Source organism: Mustela nigripes, chromosome 8, assembly GCF_022355385.1.
Source record: "Mustela nigripes isolate SB6536 chromosome 8, MUSNIG.SB6536, whole genome shotgun sequence".
Taxonomy (NCBI): domain Eukaryota; kingdom Metazoa; phylum Chordata; class Mammalia; order Carnivora; family Mustelidae; genus Mustela; species Mustela nigripes.
Window position 1 is genome coordinate 7,049,151 of NC_081564.1, and position 23,121 is coordinate 7,072,271.

A 23,121-nucleotide genomic window follows, 5' to 3' on the forward strand; every position below is an offset into this window, starting at 1 on the left:
TACCATGGAAAGAGGGGAACCCAGGTCTGGTCTTCCCTGGGCCCTAGCCCCCTAACTAATTAAAGGCTGATTCATCATCAGCTGCAATTCTACTATCGTCTTTTCCGCAACCCTGAGTGAGGACAATTTGCATTTCTCTTTGTAAAGACGTGCCAGGACCTCACCGCTCTCTGGATTAAAAGAAATGAAAAGGAAAGCAGGGCTTTTGGAAAGCAGATGGCACAGTGATTCTGACCACGTGTGCACGGTCCCTATCATGAGGCAGAGTCCTCCGTCCCTGTGGGGAACTTCTCAAGCATCCAGATAACGACCATTTTCATTTAGAGCTCCTCTGTGCCAGACAAGGTACTAGAGTTTTACGTGGCTTATCTCACAAAAATTCTCATAAAATCACTCTGAGGGAGAGGGTTGTCATGCCTGTTTTGCAGGTGGAAAAATGGAGGCTCAGCCAAGTTAAGCTCCTTGCCCCGAGTCGTTCAGCAAGGAAGGGATACGTCTGGAAATTGAACCCCTTTCTGTCTGAGACTAAGGCTTTTTTTTTTTTTTTAAGATTTTGTTTATTTATTTGACAGAGAGAAATCACAAGTAGATGGAGAGGCAGGCAGAGAGAGAGAGGAAAGCAGGCTCCCCGCTGAGCAGAGAGCCCGATGCAGGACTCGATCCCAGGACCCTGAGATCATGACCTTGAGCCGAAGGCAGCGGCTCAACCCACTGAGCCACCCAGGCGCCCTGAGACTAAGGCTTTTAATGACACTCTCTGAGCTCCCATAGTCTCTCCAGCCAGCGAGCTTTTAAAGTCCTGTTGTATTTCACCTTTTCATAATGGGTGATATTTTGTAATTAGAAAAAACAATACAGGGCACCTGGGTGGCTCAGTGGGTTAAGTCTCTGCCTTCAGCTCAGGTCAGGATCTCAGGGTCCTGGGATCGAGTCCCACATCAGGCTCTCTGCTTGGCAGGGAGCCTGCTTCCCTCTCTCTCTCTCTCTGCCTGCCTCCCTGCCTACTTGTGATCTCTGTCAAATAAATAAATAAAATCTTTAAAAAGAAAAAAACAATATAGCTATTTATGTTATTTTCTTAAAATTAAAGTATGTAATATTTAGGGTGAAAATGACTGTAATTAGTGTGAAAGGAAAAAAAAACAGTTTTTGTTTCACCAACACAAAGGGATTTTTTAAAAGTAATACACGGCCATGATTTTTTTTAAAAAAGCAAACCAATTAGTACAAATGAGATCATGAGAAGAGGGGAAACCACCCCCACCCTTGCTCCCACTTCTCTGGTCTTTTCCTCAGAGATACCAAACATTCCCAGTTAATAAGGAATTTCCCCAGAAATATTCTCTGCATATACAAAATATGTGTGTACATCCAAAAAGGTTTTAACATACTTTGGTAATCACTGATAGCTGCTTTTTAATTAAGTTAATTACCGATCCACTGTAGTGAGCACAGTGAGGCCCTCTTTCTGCAAATGAACCAGTTTACAAGGTTTGATTTGAGGGAAGCCCGCAGAGGCGGAGGCAGACGACGTTGGGCGGTGGATGTCCCAGACAACCAGCTTCCCTTCCATTGTTGCGGAAAGTATTTGTGTTAAATTCAAATGAAAGACTGACTGGCTAAATTTTCCCACGAGCTTGTTGAAGGTCTGCATTTCAGAAGACAGATTATAAGTTACGTTGGTATACATGTAAAACAAAGCATTTGTCAATAGGGCCTATTTTATAATATTACATTGATTTACAGTAGGAAAAAGATACAATTAGAAAAGCCAATCGCTAAGAAATCTCTCCCCCGTGGATTGCCTCGGTGCAGGCCATTCTGAACCTCTGAAGGTGTGCTAGGAGCGAGTGAAGGGCTGTGTACGGGGTTCATTAAACTGTCTGCTTAAAGCAAATGAAAAAGTGTTTAACCAGTTGTTTATACCTGCTGAACTTCTCTTACCGAGGTTTCAGAGACTGATAAAAGAAACTAATGTCCCTGCCTTGTGCAAAAGCATGTCCGGTTGTAAGATATCACAAAATAATTATCCCAGTCTTATAACTATAAACTTTTCCCATAAACTATTTTCCCATCAGTAGAAATTAAGTACTGTACACAGACATGCCCCTGACACCTCAAGAAATTTGTGCTACATAAAATAAGGCATGAGGGCCATCTTTCTTAGGCACTGTCTTGGAGACGAAGTATAGAAAGAACCCAGAGCGGTGAGTGGAGTCCTGCAGTGAATGTTCAGTGAATGAATCAGTCAAAGAAATGTCTTCATTTGTCACGGGTACAACAAGTTTGCTGCCCCCTTCTCTAATGACACGGAGAGGACCCTAGGGCTCACCTCTTCTGCCTAGAACACAGGAGGGTCAGGAAAACAATAACTAGTCAAGGGAGGGCATCTGCTTCCATACAAGGCATTTTCATGGCTTGTGGGTTCTGTATTTGCAAACTCACCTACTCACAAAAAATTATTTATAACCCCATGGGGCGCCTGGGTGGCTCAGTGGGTTAAGCCTCTGCCTTCAGCTCAGGTCATGATCTGAGGGTCCTGGGATTGAGCCCCGCATCGGGCTCTCTGCTTAGCAGAGAGCCTGCTCTCCCCAACCGCCAGCCTCTCTGCCTACTTGTGATCTCTGTCTCTGTTAAATAAATAATAAAATCTTTAAAAAATTTATTTATAACCCCAAAAATCAACCCTTGTGGCCCCTTCATGATTGTTTGCAGATGTGTGCATATGCGGAGTGGCAAAAATTTGACTCTCGCTATGCGCACGTCCCCAGCTGAGGTCCAGTGAGGACATGCTCTGCCGTCTTCTTCCAGCTTTCAAGCTGTAAACAAGAGTCCTTTCCAGGGTCTGCTTAGCGCCACGTTGTTCATGTTTTTGAGGTGCTTTTTGTTAGTGAGGCAGTATTTAACGCCAAACACGGTACTGAAAGGCAGTCTAGTGATGTGCCTTCCAGAGCACATACCTGAGTTAGATAAACGTCATTCAGATATGAGTTCCAGAGCTGCTGGCTGTGAGCACTAACACATCAACATTGTGTATTAAATACGGTGTCTTCAAACGAAAATACACGTAATACAAGGTTCTGTATCTATCTGTGGGTGAAACTGTTGTGACCCGAGGCTGGCAGGACCCCAATCCTGTACTTCTCCTAGGACCGATGACTTCGTATTCCCTGAGGTGTGCAGAGACTTTGTGAAATGGAACTGCCACGCATAATGAGAATTGAACTTTATTGTTTGATAACTTTGATTTGTGAAAAAGAGGTTTGGACAGAATCATTTCTCTTTGTATTCATCTATCTCAACTTTTTTTTTTTTTTTTTGGCATTCCCTCTTAAAAATAAATTTCTATAAATCGTAATAAGAGTGAAGAAAGGAAGCAGAAGAAACACCATAAGGTGCTGACTTAGGGCAGATTACATGGGTGTCAAACACAGAAATTGTGGCAGGAGACGGGACCCGAGGCCCACCTCAGATATGATTATGGCCCCAGGCGAGCCGGCAGGCAAGATACCTGTTTCCTCCAACACCTGCTGCACCGCCTTTCTACTGGCTCTGAAACGTCTAAATAGCCAAGATCACGTTTATTATTCTGAAAACTGGGTAGCCTAAAAAGGAGCCACTCACATTCGACTATTTATTATATCACTCCCAAATAATTTTTCATTCTTTGTCCTATGAACACATACATTGGTAAAGCCATCACTTTTTTGGGTATTTTCTCAGAGTAGTCAAATTTCTTTTCCATAATATTTTATTTTGAATAATGTTTCCATTATTTTCAGCTGACGATTCAATATGGTAAAGGACCCAAGTAAAAATGTCAAATCATTTCCCCACGGTGTAATATCAAGACATACAAAGGGTAGCCCGGAGTGAATAAGCTTACACATATTTACTCTCCACAACATCTGACATATAAAAATGCGGGAGGCATACTCACTTTTTCTGTTAAACGTGGGGCACTGTGAGCAAGTAGATCTCCCTCTTCACACTGAGGGGAACAGAAAAAATAATCACTACTACAAAAAGACCTGGTTTCTAAAAGAAAGAACTACTATAACCACAAAATCAAAAGAAATGCATCTAAACAGGGCTAGAGCTTTGCAACCTCTACAGATAAGAGAACCTGCTGCCTCAAGGAACATCTGAAAACATTCTGAAAGAAAAGCAAATACGTTAAAAAAAAATGCCACAAATGATTGTGACTTTAAATGGTAGTAAATGAAAATCTGAATGCTATATTTATATGGCATTAAAGCTGCAATAAGTCCTGGAAGAAACAACTAGCACTGAAAATTGGTGATTGAAATCAGTGTTTTTGTTTTGCATTTTTAATTGAGGTAAAATTCACATAACATAGAATTAGCCATTAATCATTTTATGATTTTTTAAAGATTTTATGCTTTAAATGTTTTTAAAATTTAAATTAAATTAATCATAAAGATTTTATTTTGAGGGGCGCCTGGGTGGCTCAGTGGGTTAAGCCTCTGCCTTTGGCTGAGGTCATGACCCCAGAGTCCTGGGATCGAGCCCCACATTGGGTTCCCTGCTAAGCAGGGAACCTGCTTCCCCCTCTGCCTCTTGTGACTACTTGTGATCTCTGTCAAATAAATAAATAAAATCTTATAAATAAATAACGATTTTATTTTGAAGTAATCTCTACACCAAACAACTCTAAGATCAAGAGCCACGTGCTCCGCTGACTGAGCCAGCCAGGAATTCCAACCATTCATCATTTTAAAGTGTACAATTCAGGGACATCTAGTACACTAACAATGCTGGGCACCATCCTCTCCATCTGATTCAGGACATTTTCATCACCCCAAAAGGAAGCCCCCCTCTCCATTAAGCCATAATGCATGCCCCTCCCCTAGCCCCAACCACCACCATTCTGCACTTGTCTTAATGGATTCCCCTCTTCCGGACATTTCACATCAATGGACTCATATAGCACATGGTTTGTTGTGTCTGGCTTCTTTCCTTTATCATGATGTATATGCGGTTCATTCATGTTGTAGTGGGTGTCAGTGCCTTGTTCCTTTTTATGGCCAAGTCATAGTCCGTTGTACAGACGGACCACATTTTGTTCATGCATTCACTAGCTGATGGACATGTGGTTTGCTTTTGGTCACTGACAATCATACTGCTGCTATGAACGTTTGTATGTTTGTATTTGTCTGAGTGCCTTTTTAAATTCTTTTGGATTCAAGGGCGCCTGGGTGGCTCAGTGGGTTAGGCCGCTGCCTTCGGCTCAGGTCATGATCTCAGGGTCCTGGGATCGAGTCCCGCATCGGGCTCTCTGCTCAGCAGGGAGCCTGCTTCCCTCTTTCTCTCTCTACCTGCCTCTCCATCTACTTGTGATTTCTCTCTGTCAAACAAATAAATAAAATCTTAAAAAAAAAATTCTCTTGGATTCAGGAATTGCTGGGTCATGTGGTAATTTTATGTTTAACTTTGATGTTTTTTTAATCTCACGATTCTGCCCTATGTCAGTATATACATTGCTGATCTGTTTGCTAATTCCTTTCTAAAAGGGGGTAAAAACCAAGGTCTTGAAAAACCCTGTATTTTTTTAAACCTGTTAAATACATTCAAATAAATATTTGCCTCAATACTTTAAAAAATTAAATGAAATTTAAATTATCTACTTCTGATTTAATACACTAGTTTCCAATGAGTCTAAAGTAAATGCTATAATTAAATCAAAGCATTTTAATACATATTTATTGCTTCTAAGTAGATACTGTACTGTTACATTGCCAAAACATCTGTACTCAGGGAATGAACACATACTTGTCCCTACATTTAAGACAAATCAAAATATTTCTACTTACCCACAAATAATATATTGCCTGTGTTTTACTGTTGCTCACCAATTCTTTATTATTTGCTGGATTAAAAGTAAGATAGTTCTGAAATATAAGGTACAGAAATATATTATATTACAATAAATTTTCTGTTTCTCTCTGGCTAAGCTAAATGTTAAAAATAAATAATAGCTGAGTAGGAATATAAAACAGAAAAGACAACAGCATTTTGTAAGCAAAAGGAATAGAATTTAAACACTGAGTGTTAAAATTAATGGTCTCAAATGTGTTCCCTTTCTTATTTAGTCTTATTTATTATAATCCATTGGAACAAGCAAAAGTAGCACAATATTCACTAATAACCTTTACTCTGTGTCCTTTTGGACAAAAACTGCTGCATACACATTTCTAAATTTGACAAGGCCACAAGGTAACTTGGAATGAATGCCAAATACTGGAAAGAGTTTCTGATTCCTGCCAACACGGTGAATAGCCTGGACTGCCTGGCTCCCTTCCCAAAAATCAACCCTGCAGTAACTATGCAAGTGAGGAAACCACGAAGTACAGAAGCTGAACAACAGCCACACCACCACGGAGCTCCCCAGGGAGACTGAGGCGCGTGTCCTGCGGGGGTATGTGTGTGGGAGGGGGCGGCTACGGCCTGAGGTGAAGGGATGCAAGGGGCAGCCCTGGGAGACAGCTTCTAGAAACACGACTTAAGTTCCATTCCTGCCACCTCCACACCATCACCTACTCCTTGCCTGCTCCAGGAATGTGAAGGACCAGTGCCAATGTTTGAGAAGTAATTTCAGGACAGCTCAATGGCCTCAGCAGGGGTGGGGAAGGATAGGGAAGGCGGGGCGGGGGGTTGCAGAACAGTTGGAAGAAAATGCATGGACAAGTCCTCACAAAGGCTGGAAATCAGCCTCAAATCACTGCGATCTGTGATTCGATTAATCAGTTAATCTCGTTAACTTTGCCAGATGCCAGCAAGAAGCAAAAGTGAGTCTTCCTTGGAGGAAGGTACCATCCTGAGCCTCAAATTATTCCTAGACTTTTTAAAGCATGACACTGGGCATCTGATGAAACATAAGCAGGCATATGAAAGAGACATTTCCAAATGACTGACAACTGAGGGGGAATCAATCGTCAGCAAGAGACCCCAGGAGATGCAGGCATAGCACCAACACATGCAGACTTGACAATAACTGTGGTCACGATGTGCCAGAGAGTAGAGGGCACGATGGGCAATCTCAGCAGTAATTCTCTTTTTAAAAAGAATCAAATAGAAATTCTAGATCTAAAAAAAAAAAAAGATTTAAAAAACCTCAAAAGAGGATTTAACAGAAAATTAAATATAGCCAAAGAAATAATTAGTAAGTACAATGGGAAGATAAATTAGAAGAGGAAAGATCCAGACTGAAGGATAAAGACACAAAAGAACGGACAATATAGACAATAAGAGACATAAAGGACAAGACGGGTCCAATGTCTGTATAATTGGAGTACCAAAAGGAGAGGAAAGAAAAAAAGGTGATAAAAGTGATCTTTAAAGAGGCAGTGGCAGAGAATTTTGCAAAACTGAAGAAAGAAATGATATTCCAAGTTCAAAGAACCCCAGAAGATATGTTTTGGGTTTTTTTTTTTTTAGATTTTAATTTTTATTTATTTATCCTTTTTTGTGAGTAATCTCTATGCCCAACATGCAGCTCGAACTCACAAGCCAAAATCAAGAGTCACACGCTCCACTGACTGAGCCATGCAGGCACCTAGTTTTGGATTTTTAAGAAAAATCAACAACATATCCATATACATACAGACACATCATTAAAAACTGCTAATAATCAGCAGAAACCCTTAAAAGCAGCCAGAATGGGGTAGGAGGGGAAAGACATACATAACTTTCAGAAGAGGGAACAGTAAGATTGATAGTTGACTTCTCAATGGAGTGGTGTTAAGTCTGAAGACAATAATGTCAGGGCGCCCGGGTGGCTCAGTGGGTTATCCCTCTGTCTATGGCTCAGGTCATGGTCTCAGGGTCCTGGGATGGATCCCTACATCGGGCTCTCTGCTCAGCAGGGAGCCTGCTTCCCTCTCTCTCGGCCTGCCTCTCTGCCTACTTGTGATCTCTCTCCCTCTCTGTTAAATAAATAAATAAAATCTTAAAAAAAATAAAGACAATAATATCTTCAGAGTAAGGCAATAAGAACCACACTACAGCCCTATAGTTAGGGCAGATAGCCTTCAGAAACAAAGATAATTACCAAGAGAAACGAAGGCATATATCTACAAAGACTTGTGCATAAAAATTCATGCACCTTTGTTTTCAACAGCCACAAACAGGAAACAGGGCTAATGTCTTTTAACAGGTGAAGAAGCAAATTGTGACATATCCATTCGATGACTACTCAGTATTCACATTTTAAAGGACATAAAGAGGAATAAGGAAGAATAAACTATTGTTGCATACATAGATGAATCTCAACAATTAAATCGAATAAAAGAAGCCAGAGCCCTCCACAAAGAGAGTCCATTTCTGTAAAATTCCAGGGCATACAAACTAACAGACATTAATAAACAGGAGGAGGGTAGGTGCTGGGAGGTAGGCGGAGGGTGAGTTTAGGGTTATCCCCATCACAAAGGGAAGTCACTGAAAGACTTTAAGCAAGAGAGAGATATGATCTGTCCGGCTCGTTTAAGAACTGTCGCTCTGGCTGCTGCAGGAAGGCAGGAAGGGCCAGGACAAGAGCGAACACGGCTCAGCCGGAAGGATGTCGGAGTCACGCAGGGAGCTGTGGTGCCAGCGGAAACGGAGAGGGAAGGGAGGATTTGGGGTGCATCTTGGGAATGAATGCACAGGCCTTAAAAGTCATGGGAATGGATGAGAACACCCAGGAAGAAGGTGCCGCCGTGAGAGGAGCTCCCACAACTCAACCCTGAGGACGGCCAGCATTAGAAGGTGTGCAGAGAAAGAGGACAAGCCCACAGAGGAGCCCAGGGAAGGCTGTGAGCCCAGGGAAGGGGTCTTCAACAACCACTGGGAACGGTGCTAGTGAGGATGTAATAGCCCTCGCTTGACTTGGAAACGCCAGGGACTGTGATAAGCACAGATCTGGTAGGGCCATGGGCAGGCGGAAGACAGATCAGAAGAACCAAAATGTTCATCACCGGTAGGATAGAGAAATGAGCTATATTATACTCAGACAAGAGGAGTCTACATAAGCGTGAAAATTAGTGAATTATAGCTCAGTAATCAAAATGGATGAATCTCAGAAACAAGGCAGACAAAATGAAGCCATTATGTCCAGATAGGCACCTAACAAAACAGGTAAAACAAAATACGATAGCACTGAGGGAGGGGCGCCCGGCTGGCTCAGCCGGCAGAGCCCGCAGCTCCTGATCTCAGGATTCTGAGTTCCAGCCCTATGTGGGCTGTGGAGCCTACTTCAAAAAAAGTGGTGGGGGGATCCAGGTGGCTCAGTTGGTTAAGCCTCCGACTCTTGATTTTGACTCAGGTCAGAATCTCGGGGTCCTGACATCGAGCTCCGCATCAGGCTCCGCACTCGGCATGGAGTCTGCTTGAGAGTCTCTCTCTCTCCCTCTCCGTCTGCCCGTCCGTGCTCACGTTTTCTCTCTCTCTCTCTCTTGCTCAGGAAGTCAAAAAAAAAAAAAAGGAAAGTACTGAGAGATACTTGCTAGACAAAAGTATACAGGAAAGCAAGGGAATGTGTAACACAAAACCTGGGACACTCCTTAACTAGTTAACCCTAGTTAACCCTAGTTAACCCTAGTTAACCCTAGTTAACTTGGGGATGGATTTGGGGAAGGAGGACAAAGGGCCTCCCAGGGTTTGGGTGATGTTCTTTCTTGATCAGGCAGTAAACACACAGGTACCTTTTGTTTTGTGCCTTTAAATGCACACATTTTGCTCGTATGCCTCCTTTAGCAATGAAAATATAACGAGATCGAATATTTTGTGCACAAAAGAGTAAATGAGACATCATGAAGTCGGAAAGCAGGCACAGACAGCACCTCGGAGACATGTTACTGTGAAGAAGTGCAGGGAGCCAGAGCCGGAAGGAGACGCTCCATCCGTGGTGTCCTTCGGAGATAGGGGGAAGCGAAGGCATGTGTGTCTGCTCTGGGTATAGCCACCCAGCGGAGGGACAGCTGCTCGCTGCAGGAGACGGCCTCAAGCGCCCGAGAGGAGGGCGTCTCGGGCACTGGCTGCTCTTACAGGCAGAGGGGAAGGGGCAGTGGTGAGCCTGAAGCAGGTTGTAGGCTGGGAGTGAGAACAGGCCAGTGTTTGTACCTGATGGCCCCCATTCTCTCAACGCAAAATGAAAGAGGTCATCAGCCAAGAGGAAGAGGAAGGGCCGGGGAGCGATGAAGAGAAGGTGTGAGACAGTTCGCTCTAGACACAAAACAGTCAGCCTACTAGAAAGCTGGGCTGTGCTGAGAGCTCGCTCACCCTGTGTGACTCAAGCCCAAATCGAAGGGCTCAGTCCGGCTGGGCGGGCAGGAATGCAGGGCAGGCAGAAGATGGCAGAATCCTTCCAGACTTGGGGCCTTGCAGCGCTGTCCACAGCACATTCCGCTGTGACCGAGATGTTGGCTCATCTGTTCTGTCGAACGTGGCAGCCACTGACCACAGGGGGCCGGGGAGTACTTGAGACGTAGTGACATGGAGGAAATCAATCTGTAGTTTTATCTCACTCTACCTGACTTAAATCCAAGCAGCCACATGTAATCAGCAAAGTTTCATGGCACAGAATCCCCCCAAAATCAGTTGCGTTTCTATAGACTAGCAATGAAAAGCCACGAAGGAAATTAAGAACACCGATCCACTTACGATAGCATAAGAAGACCTAGGAATAAACCTTCGGTGGAGGGTTTGTTCACTGCAAACGGCACTGCTGAAGGAAACTCGAGAAGACGCAAGTGAGTAGAAAGACGGCCTGTGCCCGTGGATTGTTTTTTGTTAAAGATTTTATTTATTTATTTGACAGACAGAGATCACAAGTAGGCAGAAAGGCGGGCAGAGAGAGCGGGGGGAAGCAGGCTCCCTACTGAGCAGAGAGCCGGATGCGGGGCTCGATCCCAGGACCCCAAGATTATGACCTGAGCCAAAGGCAGAGGCTTTCACCCACTGAGCCACCCAGGCACCGCTGTGCCCGTGGACCGTTAAGAGGACAACTGCCCAAAGCAATCCACGGATTCAATGCAAGCTCTAAAAAGTCTCAGAGCGGTTTCTTGCAGCAAGAGAAAAGCTTGCTATAGGCTACTGTATCAGCTCAGCTTATAAAAGCTGTGAGGAAATTTTTTGGAGACCTAGAGGGATGATGGGGGCCAGAAGGAGCGAGATGGACACAAAGCTGCCGCATGACGTGTGCCCCGCTAAGCCCAGTCACCCAGGCCCTCTGACTGGGTTCTGGGTCCTGCACCCAGGTGAGCACTTTGCACAGTGTCTGGTGTATCGGAGGGACTGAGCAGCCGTGTGACAGGCGAAGGGTGCAAAGGACAAGTAAGACGACACAGAGCGGAAGAGTAGACTTGGTGGGTGTCCTTGGCAAGTCGCTTCAAGCAAACTGGGTCTCAGGAGCAGTTAAGAGCGTGGGTCTAGAACAGGAAAGGCTGCTGGCCTGTGACTTCAGACAAATTACCTAGCACTTAACAGTAGCAGTCCACTGTGTTACTAAAGAACTCCTTCCCAGCCCGTTTGCATGGACTGCATGAGATGCTTGCTCTAACAAACTTAGCAGAACCTGGCACATAATATATGCTCAAGAAAATATTGCTCACTATCATCAAGATTAAAATGAGTTCAAGGACACGATGGTGTTTTTTTACAAGTGCTAGTGTACCGTAACTCAACACCAGCAAAACCCAAAGTAGGTTTGGACCTGGGCTCGGTGTGACTGTAGACACAGCTTTGCACACTCAAGCTGAGCTCACCTGAACACCATATTCTTTGAGGAGCTTGAGGGTACACGCTGGCGTTTCCACAGCTAAGGTCCACCTCCAGATGCAAACTTCCTGTGAGTGACAGCAGATGGAGAATGAGAAGGTTCCTGAAGGCTGCTGACGAACCCAACACCTCTCGCGGTGGCCGTGTAACTTTGGCTCGGGAACATGGCACTGTGAGCTGAACCCCAGGGAGAGAACACCTAGCGAGGGGCCATGGGGTCCGGTCGTTCCCTGAGAGCATCACAGATGCCATGTGGCCTGAGCAGAGCTGCTCACCGGGACACACTTGACAGGCTGGCCAGCCCGCTGAGGCGGCCTCCAAGTGCTCCGTACCTGGATTTCAGCATCGGAGATGGTTGCCAGATATTTGGCGTCCCGGGTGATGGCTATGGCCTCGATGCCGTGGCCTTCTGGGCAGCTGTCAAATATTGTGTGCACAGGAATGCTGCAAAACAGGACCGGGGAACACCACTTTGCGGAGGTCTGCCATGCTCCCCGGAGGGACTTGCTTCAAAAGCTAAGGAGGAACCAAATGTGGTCCGTCCGTACAACGGACTGCAATGCAGCTGTACAAAGGTAGGAAGCACCCTGCTGTATCAGGGGTGGACCCCAAAAACATCACGTGAAGTAGAGAGGCCTGACACAAAGACCACATGTCGTTCGAGCTCCCTGATATGAAGATTCCAGAATTAGAAAATCCACAGGGACGAACTGGCACATCAGGGGCTCTCAGGGGGAATGGGAGGGATGACCCATGGCTTTGGGTTTTCCTTTTGGGATTTGGGAACTAGGGGCACCCAGCGGGCTGAGGTGGTGGAGCATGGAACTCCTAACACCTTGGGTTGTGGGTTCGAGCCCCACATTGGGCGTAGAGATGACTTTAAAACAGCAGTTGGAACTAGATACAAGCGGCGATGGCACAACACTGCAAACGCGCTCAATGCCACTGAATCGCACACTTCATGACAGTGAATTTGACCTTATGTGAATTTTACATCAATTTAAAAAATAATAAAACTAACAGCATTACGCAAACGTGCCGTTTGTTCTCTTCATGAAGTCGACGGTCACCCGCTACTGAGCGCTGATTCCACGCCAGACACGAAGGACAGAAATATGGAAGAAAGATGCTGAGGACAAGACCCGGGAAATACTCAGGGAAACGAGTGCCCTCCCACCTAAGCTTTTTTCCCAGAAAAATAATAGCAAAAGTAAACAGGGAGAAATATAAATTCATGTTCATCGTGGCACTGCTTTAGTGGCAAGAGAATCTCGAAACACAAATATCCACGAATGTGGGAACTGTTAAAAAATATATATATATTATGACGTAACCATATAATGAAAAACTAGGTTACTTGCAAAAAGAATGAGGCAGGGGCGCCTGGGTGGCTCAGTTGGTTAAGTGGTTGCCTCCAGCGCAGGTCCTGGGATCGAGTCCCGCATCAGGCTCCCCTGCTCAGTGCAGAGCATGTTTCTCTTTCTCCCTCTGCCTGCCGCTCTGCCTACCTATGCTCTCTCTCTTTGCCAAATAAATAAATAAAACCTTAACAAAAAAAAAAAAAAAAAAAAAAAAAAAAGAATGAGGCCGATGTGGGAAGGTGACCAAAATTTTGAGAAAAAAAGCAAATTGCCGAACAGTGTAGGTAGCTTCATCCTGCACGAGGGAGAGAGAGTGCACACGTTTCTGTGCACGGAAGAGTCTAGAGCAACAGATTCTAAACTAAACAAGGATGACTCTGGAGATGTGTCTGGGTGAGGAAGGACTCACTTGTTTCCCCCTCATTCACTTCTCTACTGTGTCACTCGCAGGACTGTAGAACCCTAAGAAGCAGGAAAAACCTTGTCACATGCAGAATTAAATGAGATATTTAAATGTCTAAGTGAGCCAGAGAAACACAACAGAAGCAAGGATGTAGGTGATTGTGAGTGAGCAGGAGCGGGTGGCGGAAGGCCGGGTGGTAGGACCTCCTAATCCAGGACCGTGGGCTGGTGGTTCCCCATTGTTTTTCATCACAGAGCCCTTGTTACTGGAAATATCAGCAGGCCTCGGAGGTCATTCCAGTGCCCCAAATGGCTGGGACCAAATCTGTGCCTCAGCTGAGGACCTGGCTGGTTCTCTGTCACCGGAGAGGACTTCATCCCCCTGGGAAGTAGCCCCCAAAATCATTTGAGAGAAGGCAACCCTAACATTGCTGTGAATGACACAGTGATGTCCTTAGTGGGGAAAAGCATCTTATCCCTGTGGCTTTCCAGAATTAAACGGAGAGCCAGTGATGTCAGCTGGGCCTGTTCTGTAAACAATTGGTGGGAAGAGAATCTGTTTATTTTTCTTAGGAATGGGTGATGCTTAAGAGAATTTAACATTATCAGAGACTCTGATGGATTAAATTTGTGATTCTAATTTAAAGCCCGTGGTTGATTCAGACTTGTGCTTTTACATTCAAATCACACTGATTTATAAACAATATTAGAATGCTTATGAGAACTTAAGATTTGCCATAGTTATGTCTAATTTATTAGATTTACAAGAATCCCTTAAGTATGGGTGAAGGGCTTATTTTTTTAATCAGACTACTAAAGAACTTAGAGATAAAACCAAATATATTCAATTTCTAAGTGCAGTTTAAAAATGTTTAAAAGGAATTAATAATCAAATTTGTGAGTGGGGCCAAACATTAATCAAAACCCCCTTAAAGGCAATGGTAAAAATATGCTAGATTTATAAAAGGAGTAAGATTTATAAGCTGAATAAAAAGCTTAAGGAAAAACTATGGTTCTTAGTTTATCACTCTAATAAAGTGAATATTAATTCTAAAACCAAGTATTCTTTTCTGGGTCCCAAAGTCATCATTTACTGTATCATAAAACTCGTATTGACATATTGAATTATTAACCACAGATGCACTTTACTTTACAATTAAAAAGAAAAAAATCACTGCCAGAGTCACCCCTAGTCTAGTAGGGGAGACAGCTTTATAAGCAAGAGCAAAGTGGGGCACCTGGGTGGCTCAGTCAGTTAAGCCTTCGGCTCAGGTCATGATCCCAGAGTCCTGGGATCGAGCCCTGCATCAGGTTCCCTGCTCAGCAGGGAGCCTGCTTCCTCCTCTCTCTCTCTGCCTGCCTCTCTGCCTGCTTGTGATCTCTATCAAATAAATAAATAAAAACTTACAATTTTTTAAAAAAATCATATTTTTACGATGGGGCGACTGGATGTCTCAGTCGGTAAAGCATCTGGCTCTTGATTTCGGCACAGGTCACGATCTCAGGGTCCTGGGATTGAGCCACATGTCGGGCTCTACACTCAGCGAGGAGTCGGCTTGAGGATTCTCCCTCCCTCTTCTTCTGCCCATCCCCCACTCACACTCTCTTGCTCTTAAATAAATAATTAAATCTTTTCTAAAAATTGTGGAGATGGTCAGTTTTATGTTATGTGTATTCTATTTTTTTTTAAAGATTTTATTTATTTATTTGACACAGAGAGGGAGATTACAAGGAGGCAGAGCCGCAGGCAGAGGGAGAGGGGAAGCAGGCTCCTCGATGAGCAGAGAGCCTGATGCGGGGCTTGATCCCAGGACCCTGAGTCCATGACCTGAGCTGAAGGCAGAGGCTTAACACTCTAAGCCACCCAGGTGCCCCTGTTATGTGTATTCTAAATCACCATCCTGGAGGTTGCGTTACAGAGTGAAGCTGCAGAGGAGGAGGCTGGCCAGGCGGGCGTAGTGGGGCAGGGGCAGCAGAGGTGGGTTTAGAAGGCCTCTGGGAGGAGATGCAACAGGGCTTGGGGACATTTTAGCAGGAGATATCCACGGGACATCCAGGTGGAATGTTCTCCAGCAGCTTCCTCATCCATGAAAAGTGGAATTCTGAGGTGGTTATGGAGATGAAGATGGTGTGGTATCAACCCCAGGTCTGCTCCCTCCCGGCTGGAGAACAGGACCAACCACAGCCTCACCATCTTGGGCCAGAGTAAGCAGAGTCTCAGAAGGTGGGTGAAAACCAAGGGGACGTGGCATCAGAGAAGCCAAGGAAATGAAGGGTCAAATGCCACTGGGACGTCTAGTAAGATGAGGACCAGGATTAAGTAACAGGGCCCTAGGAGGTCACCGGTCACCTGGGGGACCTGCATCTTAGGACATCCAACCAAACTTTCCAGAACACCCGAGAGCATTTAACACAACTTCTTCCTAATCGTCCCCAACTGGACTCATCCACCCCCCACAACCCAATCAGGGCCTTACAATCTTATCAATTAATCTAGCACTGCCCTCTGCCTCTAGGACCAGGAATGAAGAAAGAAAACACACATGAACATCTACCATGGGCCATGTGCTGTGCCTTACTGGTCTTCACGACAGTCCTGTAAGGTAAGTGTAGTATACTGAGGACCCCATCAGTAGTCAGGTCCATCCAGAGCCTCAGGATGTGAGCATTATATGGGAATAGGGTCCTTGCAGATGTGTTATCTCAGATGAGGATGGGTTAGGATGGAGCCTAAAACCAATGACTGCTGAACTCATAGAAGAGCAGACACAAAGAGACACACAGGGGACAACGCCATGTGAAGACAGAGGCAGAGACTAGAGTGACTGGTCTACCAGCCAAGGAACACAGGGCTGCCAGTCACCAATAGCATCTGGGAGAGAGGCCTGGAGCAGGTTCTCCCTCAGAGCCCCAGAAGGAACCACCCCTTTAGGCACCCTGATTTCAGACTTCCAGCCTCGTGAACTTTGAGGGAATAACTTTCTGTTATTTTAAGCCCCTTTGCACGTGGTAATTTCTTAGAGCAGCCCAAGGAAACTAAAACAGTGGGTATGATCAGCCTCTTTTTTTATAGATGGGGAAAATCACTTCACTTCACTGGGTTAGAGTCAACTCCCTCACCTACTCTGGGACACCGCCAAACCAAGTTTCTGGGCCTAAAGAGACAAGAACTGTAAATGGAGAAATTCAAGAAGGTAATGTCACTCGACCGGGCCTCAAGGCAACAGGATGGCCAGCCTCCCCAGGCCGCTTCACCCTCACCCGGCATCCCGTCGCTGGCTTCTGCACGCCCAGACCGGCATTTCTCATTTGTTTTCCCTGAGTAGGGAAAAACAGGCCTGCGCCACGCTTACCCTGTGAAGGAGTCCCAGATGATTATCAGGCAGTCGGGCCCTTTGTCGGCAGTGGCAATCCACCGCCTGTCTTCACTGACGCAGAGGCAGGAGATCACGTTAGCATGGCCCTGCAGAAATGCAGAGAAAATGCTCTGAAACATTCAGGACAGCCGGAGAGGCTGGGGCCCCACAGAGAGAACTGAGCTCCCTCTCCAGGTTCATCAGGCTGAAAATTCCACTCCAACGGCCTTTCCCAGGCATTTCTCCACAGCCAGTGGTTTTCCGATTTTCTCTCCCTCAAAACCCCTGAAGGGTAAGCCACACTCCCCAAAAGGACAGGGGCTCCCTATAGATCTAGGCATGTGCCCAACTCTGAACCCAGGTGGGGAATAAATGTTGGGGTTCTGCCCCGCCTCCAGCCCCCTTGAAGTCCTGCTGGCCTCATCTCCCTTAAACAGTGTCCACTCAGGCCCCTGAGCAGATCTGGAGCAAAAGCCTCTTCACTGTCCTCTCTGCTTTTGCTTCCATCCCCCCACAATCCTTTCCCGGTAACTGAGGAACCTTCCGGAAACAAACAAGATGCTAGTGCTCCCTGCCAGGAAACAGCTCGTTTCCTCTCCCCTTGCTCACTCCGTGTCAGTCACACCAGCCTTCTTTCTGGAGCCCGTGGGCAGGCCTGCAAACCTGGATCTCCCTGGGTCTGGACTTCTCCCCAGACTGCCCCTGGTTGGTTCATTCTCCTCAGTCAGTCAGATCTTGGCGCAAAGTGCACATTTGCCAGCCTACCCAACTGGAGGGCCATCTTTCACTCCTGATCTCTCTCCCGCAGAAGCCCACATTTCCTTTGGAGTGCTTGTTGTAATTTGTAATTGTGTATTTATGAGACTATAAGCTCCATGAGGGCTGGGGGACTAGATCTGTTTTTTTCATGACTACAGACCCAGAATCTGAAACAAAGAGGTTCTGATAAATACTTATGGAATGAATGAATGGATGGATGGATGGATGGATGGATGGTCAAGGCCACTCCCAGCCACCTGACTCTGCAGGAGGCCGGACACCTGCCTGGCATGGAACCTATTTCTCAGCCCCCCTGCCTGCTGCTCCTTCTTCACTCTGCAGACACGAACTACCCCCTCTCCCTCCCAACAGCACTGTGCTCAGTGCTACACATTCAATGAAGCTCCGAGAAGGGCTGCTTGCTGGGCTTGTGTGTGTCTCTGGACATCTAGATCCAAACTTTGCACCCACATGGCATGGATCCCTGAATACCGACTAGGCTTTTGGGAACCCCTCTCTGATGTTTTTGACCTAGGCATTGACTTAACGATGGTCCTTATTAAAATAAATGTCCAGGGGCTCCTGGGTGGCTCAGTCAGTTCAGCCTCTGCCTTCGGCTAAGGCTTTGATCTCAGGGTCCTGGGATCGAGCCCCACGACAGGCTTCCCGCTCAGCAGGGGAGTCTGCTTTTCCCTCATGCTCTCTCTCGCTTGCTCTCTCAAATAAAAAAATAAAATCTTAAAAAGCAACAACGATGGGGCACCTGGGTGGCTCAGTGGGTTGGGCCTCTGCTTTCAGCTCAGGTCATGATCTCAGGGTTCTGGGATCGAGTCCCGCATCAGGCTCTCTGCTCAGTAAGGAGCCTGCTTCCCCCTCTCTCTCTGCCTGCCTCTCTGCCTACTTGTGATCTCTCTCTCTGTCTCTCTCTCTCTCTCTCTGTCAAATAAATAAATAAAATCTTTTTAAAAAAATTAAAAAAAAAAAAAGCAACAACGAAAACTTGCATACCTGAAGATGGTGCTGAGTATTCTTGAAGACATCGTAGATGACCGCAGTGTGGGCACAGACGTACAGAAGAACTCGCTGGTTTTCATCTCGAATGTAGTAAACAGGAAGCGAACTGTTCCATCCAAAAGACCAAGTCATGGTCTGGAAGACAAAGGCAAGACCAGCAAGACACTGAGTGCGCCGAGCCCTGAACTGTGACACCAGGCACCCCTGGCGCAGTCTCTGGAGGGCAAGGATTTCACATCATCAGTCCAAGGTGAGAGGGATCACTTCGAGAACATCCTCACCCACATGCTAGGGCGCAGAGGACCCTCGAGTCCACGACGCCGAGTGAAAGGGGCCACACACAGTGCAGGGTTGGTCCGATCCATAGAGATGGAAAGGAGCCCAGTGGCTGCCAGGGGCCTGGGGAAGGTGGGCGGGGAGTGACGGCTCCAGGATATGGATTTCTTTTGTGCGGGATGAATTAGACAGTGTGACAGCTGCACAACCTTGTGGACATGCTAAAAAGGAATAAATAATACGTTTTAAAAGGGTCAGTTTTATGAGGATGTGGAGAAATTGGAACCACTGGGCATGCTTGGTGGGACTGTGAAACAGTGCAGCTGCTGTGGAAAACCCCAGGGAGAGCTCTCCAAACACTGAAAGCAGAATTAGCGTATCATGCGGCAACGACACTTCTGGGTACCTAACTCAAAGACCTGGAAGCGGGGTCTCAAAGAGACATTCACACGCCCATGTACAGAGCAGCATACTTCGCAGAAACCAAAAGGTAAAAGGAAACCAAGCATCCAATGACGGATGAATGGATAAACAAAATGAGTGTTGTTCGAGCTTCCACAGGAAGGAGATCCGATGTTCTACAACATGGATGGGCCTTGGGGACATCACGTAAGTGAAATCCACCAGTCACAAAAAGACAAATACAGTAGGATTCCACTGACATGGTCCCAAGAGGAGTCAGATCCAGAGAGACAGAAAGTAGAATGATGGTTGCCAGGGGCAGGGCTGGGGAATAGGGAGTTGTTCGATGGGTAGGGAGTCTCCGTTTCGCAAGATGAGTTCCACGCGTTGGTTGCACCACAGTGTGAATGTATCAACTACGATGCTGTACACTTCAAAATGGCTAAGATGGTAAATTTTAGGGGCGCCTGGGTGGTACAGTTGGATCAGCAACTGACTCTTGGCTTTAGCTCAGGTTGTGATCTCAGGGTTGTGGGATCCAGCCCAACACTGGGCTTCACGAATAGTCCGCTTAAGACTCCCCTCGGCCTGGGGTACCTGGCTGGCTCAGTGGGTTAAAGCCTCTGCCTTAGGCTCTGGTCATGATCCTAGGGACCTGGGATCAAGGCCCACATCAGGCTCTCTGCTCAGCGGGGAGCCTGCTTCCTCCTTTCCCTCTCTCTGCCTGCCTACTTGTGATCTCTACCTGTCAAATAAATGAATAATAAAAAAAAAAAAAAGACTCGTCTCTGCCCTTCCCCACCCCCCTTTCAAATAAATAAAGAAATATTTAAAAGAAAGAAGAGGGGCGCCTGGGTGGCTCAATCATTGGGTGTCTGCCTTCAGCTCTGGTCATGATCTCAGGGTCCTGGGATCGAGCTCCGCATCAGGCTCTCTGCTTAGCAGGGAGCTTGATTCCCCCCATCTCTACTTGCCTCTTTGTTTGCTTGTGATCTCTCTCTGTCAAATAAATAAATAAATAAAATCTTTTTAAAAAAAGGAAAAAAAATACAGGAACAGGAACAGAAAGAAGGTGTCCTCAAGGAGCTAAACAAATTTGCAGAGGGAGGTGGTCTAGAAGAGTTGAGTTCTACAGTGAGCCCAAGGCTAACAGGGGACCCAAACGCCCAGCACACAGGACACTTGCTCTCATCAGCGACATCACGGGATGTCGTATTAGCTGGCTAAACAAGCCAAAAGCCTTCACGGGCTCCAAAACATTTTCTTTCAGACTGGGCAAGCCCAAGTTTTGCCCTTGAACTTCACTGCTCAGAGGAAACCCAGTCTACAGAAAGGAGGCTGTCAGGGGTCTGCATCTGCCACGAGGCTTTGCCCTCAACCTCGTCCATGTTATCATCCCTGCCAGCACCACCACGATCATCGTCTAGATGTGAACACCCGTCCAGCGCTCACTGTGTGTCGGGAACGACATTCAACACTCCAAGAGCCTTCGATCCCTTGTAGATCTTCCAAAGGCATAATCTACAGGGAAAAGGGGAAGTGAATCCTAGGAAGCAATTTTCAGTAGCAGGTGGAGGAAGAAAGGAAAAAACCCTCCTCCCCTTCCTTCTCTTGGTAAATGGTAATATTGTGCGGCCACGCAGATGCCTGGGGACCTCCTGGTGCCTTTCTCGGTGGCTTTCACTTTTTCCAGAGGCGAGGAGGGAAGGGGGAAAGGAATGGAGCAGGAGGAGGAAGGGAGAGAGAGGCGGAAGGGGAGGACAGACTGGCCTTGAGTCTCCCACAAGGAATGGCACCCGATGCAACAGACAAGCCACGTCCGGAATTTCCTGCCTGGGGAGCGACGCTGTCGGGCCCAGATGTCAGGCCCAGATGCACATGTCCCGCCAGAGTGCTGAACTGAACTTTAAAGCATACGAGTCTATTATTAGTTCAAACAGGATATTTCTGGTGGTATTTTTTCTTCCATATGCATAAAATTCCCTTATTTCACAATGCTTTTAAAGCATTAGAGGAAATTAAAAAACACATTACACTCACCAAAGGATACACGTTGGCGCGGTCATCCTTTCGAAACAGTATGTCCTCGCTGGTAGACACCAGTGATTTCTCCGGCTTCTCTGCTTCTCGTCGCTCACTTAAGTCTGATGATCTTTTTTCCTCTCTCCTTTCCTGTCCCAGTTCATCCTGGGGCATCTGGTCGATTTTCTCCCCAAGCTCGCTTGAGGGCTGTGTTTCGGGGAAACTAATCTCTGGTTCCTCGGAACGGGTTTGATCCAAATCAAGAAATTTTAGTTTTGGGCTCAAGTCTCTTAAAGACTCATTTGTTTCCAAATGCTCTGATTCTAACGCATCCTTCCCCTCGCTAAGGGTTCTCTTAAAAAAGAAATAAAAGAAGATTGTGATTTCAAATACAGCGCAAGCTGCTTGGTTCCTTTACCTTCCTTTCTTTTCATACTCAGCCCCCTTAGAGTTGGCCTCACAATGGAACTATGAACTGTTTCAAAAAGGTGCCTGGGGGGTACCTGGGGGGCTCAGTTGGTTAAGTGTTTGCCTTTGGCTCAGGTCATGATCCTGGGGTCTAGGAGCGAGCCCCACATTGGGCTGCCTCAGTGGGGAGTCTGCTTCTCCCTCTCCTGCTCCCCCCCTTCTTGTGCCCCCTCTCACTCTGTCAAATTAATAAATAAAATCTTAAAAAATAATCATAATTAAAAAAAAATAAAAAGGAGCCTGGGACGTTTTGTACTTAAATAACATGAATCATGTGTGTGCCAGGTTTATTCTTGGCCTACGAGCAGAACCACACAGCAAAACCATTCTTCTAAGTGGCCCTGGTCATCTCCAAGGATGGGCGAGTCACAGTCACTTCTCCTTGGACCACAGCTGAGTTCTCCTTCAGGGGGAGAGCCTACATTACTGTGATCTCGCTGACTCTGTTCTAAGACAAGCGCATTCCAACTAACCCCTAGGAACTCCTTCTGTCAGCTCCCCTGCACACCTCCTCCAGGAGGCCTTCCCTGACCATCCTCCTAGCTGGGCTAAGTGTCCTTGATTTTTGTTTTTTCAATATCTCCCATGCATCTCTCAATCACTGCCGTTAGCATATTGTTTCATGGTGTTCAGGTACCCTAGAGCTCCTTAAGAGAATGGACTGTTTCTTATTTGTATCATCCCCATAGCCTGGCAAATGGTAAGCATTGCATGATTCTGAATGAATGAAAGAAAGAATAGATGAATGACTTAAAATTACTACTTACTAGGGAAGTTCCTGATATGACTGACTGGGCATCAGTCAGTGTAACTATCTCCAAACTGGTTATGGACTTGGTGATTTGTTGAGGCTTTGCTGTGGTTTCCTCCTGAATGGCAGCCTCCTCCCCCTGTGCTTCTCTAGACTTTTCCTCTGTTTCTTCTCTGACGGCCTCCTCCTCTTGGCCATATTCTTCCCCCTCTTCCTCCTCCTCCTCCCCTGCTCCCTCCTCCCCTGTCTCTTCCACTCTTCCCTCTTTCTCCCATTCCTCCTCTTCCTCCCCCTCTTCTCCTTCCTTCTCTTTCTTCTCTGCTCCTTCCCCCTCCTCCCCTGGCTCCTCTCCCTCCACTCCTTCCTCCTCCTCTGCCTCCTCCCCTTCCTCCTCGACTCCTCCCTCCTCCCCTTCCTCCTCCTCTCCTTCCTCTTCCTCCTCCCCCTCCTCTCTTTCTTTGTCCCCCACCACCTTTCCCCCTTCCTCCCCCTCGTCCCCCTCCTCCCCTACTCCTCCCTCCTCCCCTTCCTCCTC

At 46.4% G+C, this 23,121-nt stretch overlaps 1 protein-coding gene across 1 annotated transcript in view; it reads right to left on the minus strand.

The window, feature by feature from the left end:
• The window catches only part of CFAP251 (cilia and flagella associated protein 251), a gene marked incomplete at its 5' end in the record, with an annotated part of 64,725 nt that extends 41,874 nt beyond the window's left edge, over nt 1-22,851 (minus strand). The window contains 9 exons of the mRNA XM_059409937.1: nt 1,434-1,648; nt 3,941-3,991; nt 5,835-5,912; nt 11,763-11,843; nt 12,108-12,219; nt 16,892-17,001; nt 18,662-18,802; nt 21,386-21,721; nt 22,603-22,851. Coding sequence (XP_059265920.1) covers nt 1,434-1,648; nt 3,941-3,991; nt 5,835-5,912; nt 11,763-11,843; nt 12,108-12,219; nt 16,892-17,001; nt 18,662-18,802; nt 21,386-21,721; nt 22,603-22,851 — 1,373 coding nt within the window. The remainder of the gene's footprint in view (nt 1-1,433; nt 1,649-3,940; nt 3,992-5,834; nt 5,913-11,762; nt 11,844-12,107; nt 12,220-16,891; nt 17,002-18,661; nt 18,803-21,385; nt 21,722-22,602) is intronic.
• Between the last annotated feature and the right edge of the window lie 270 nt (nt 22,852-23,121).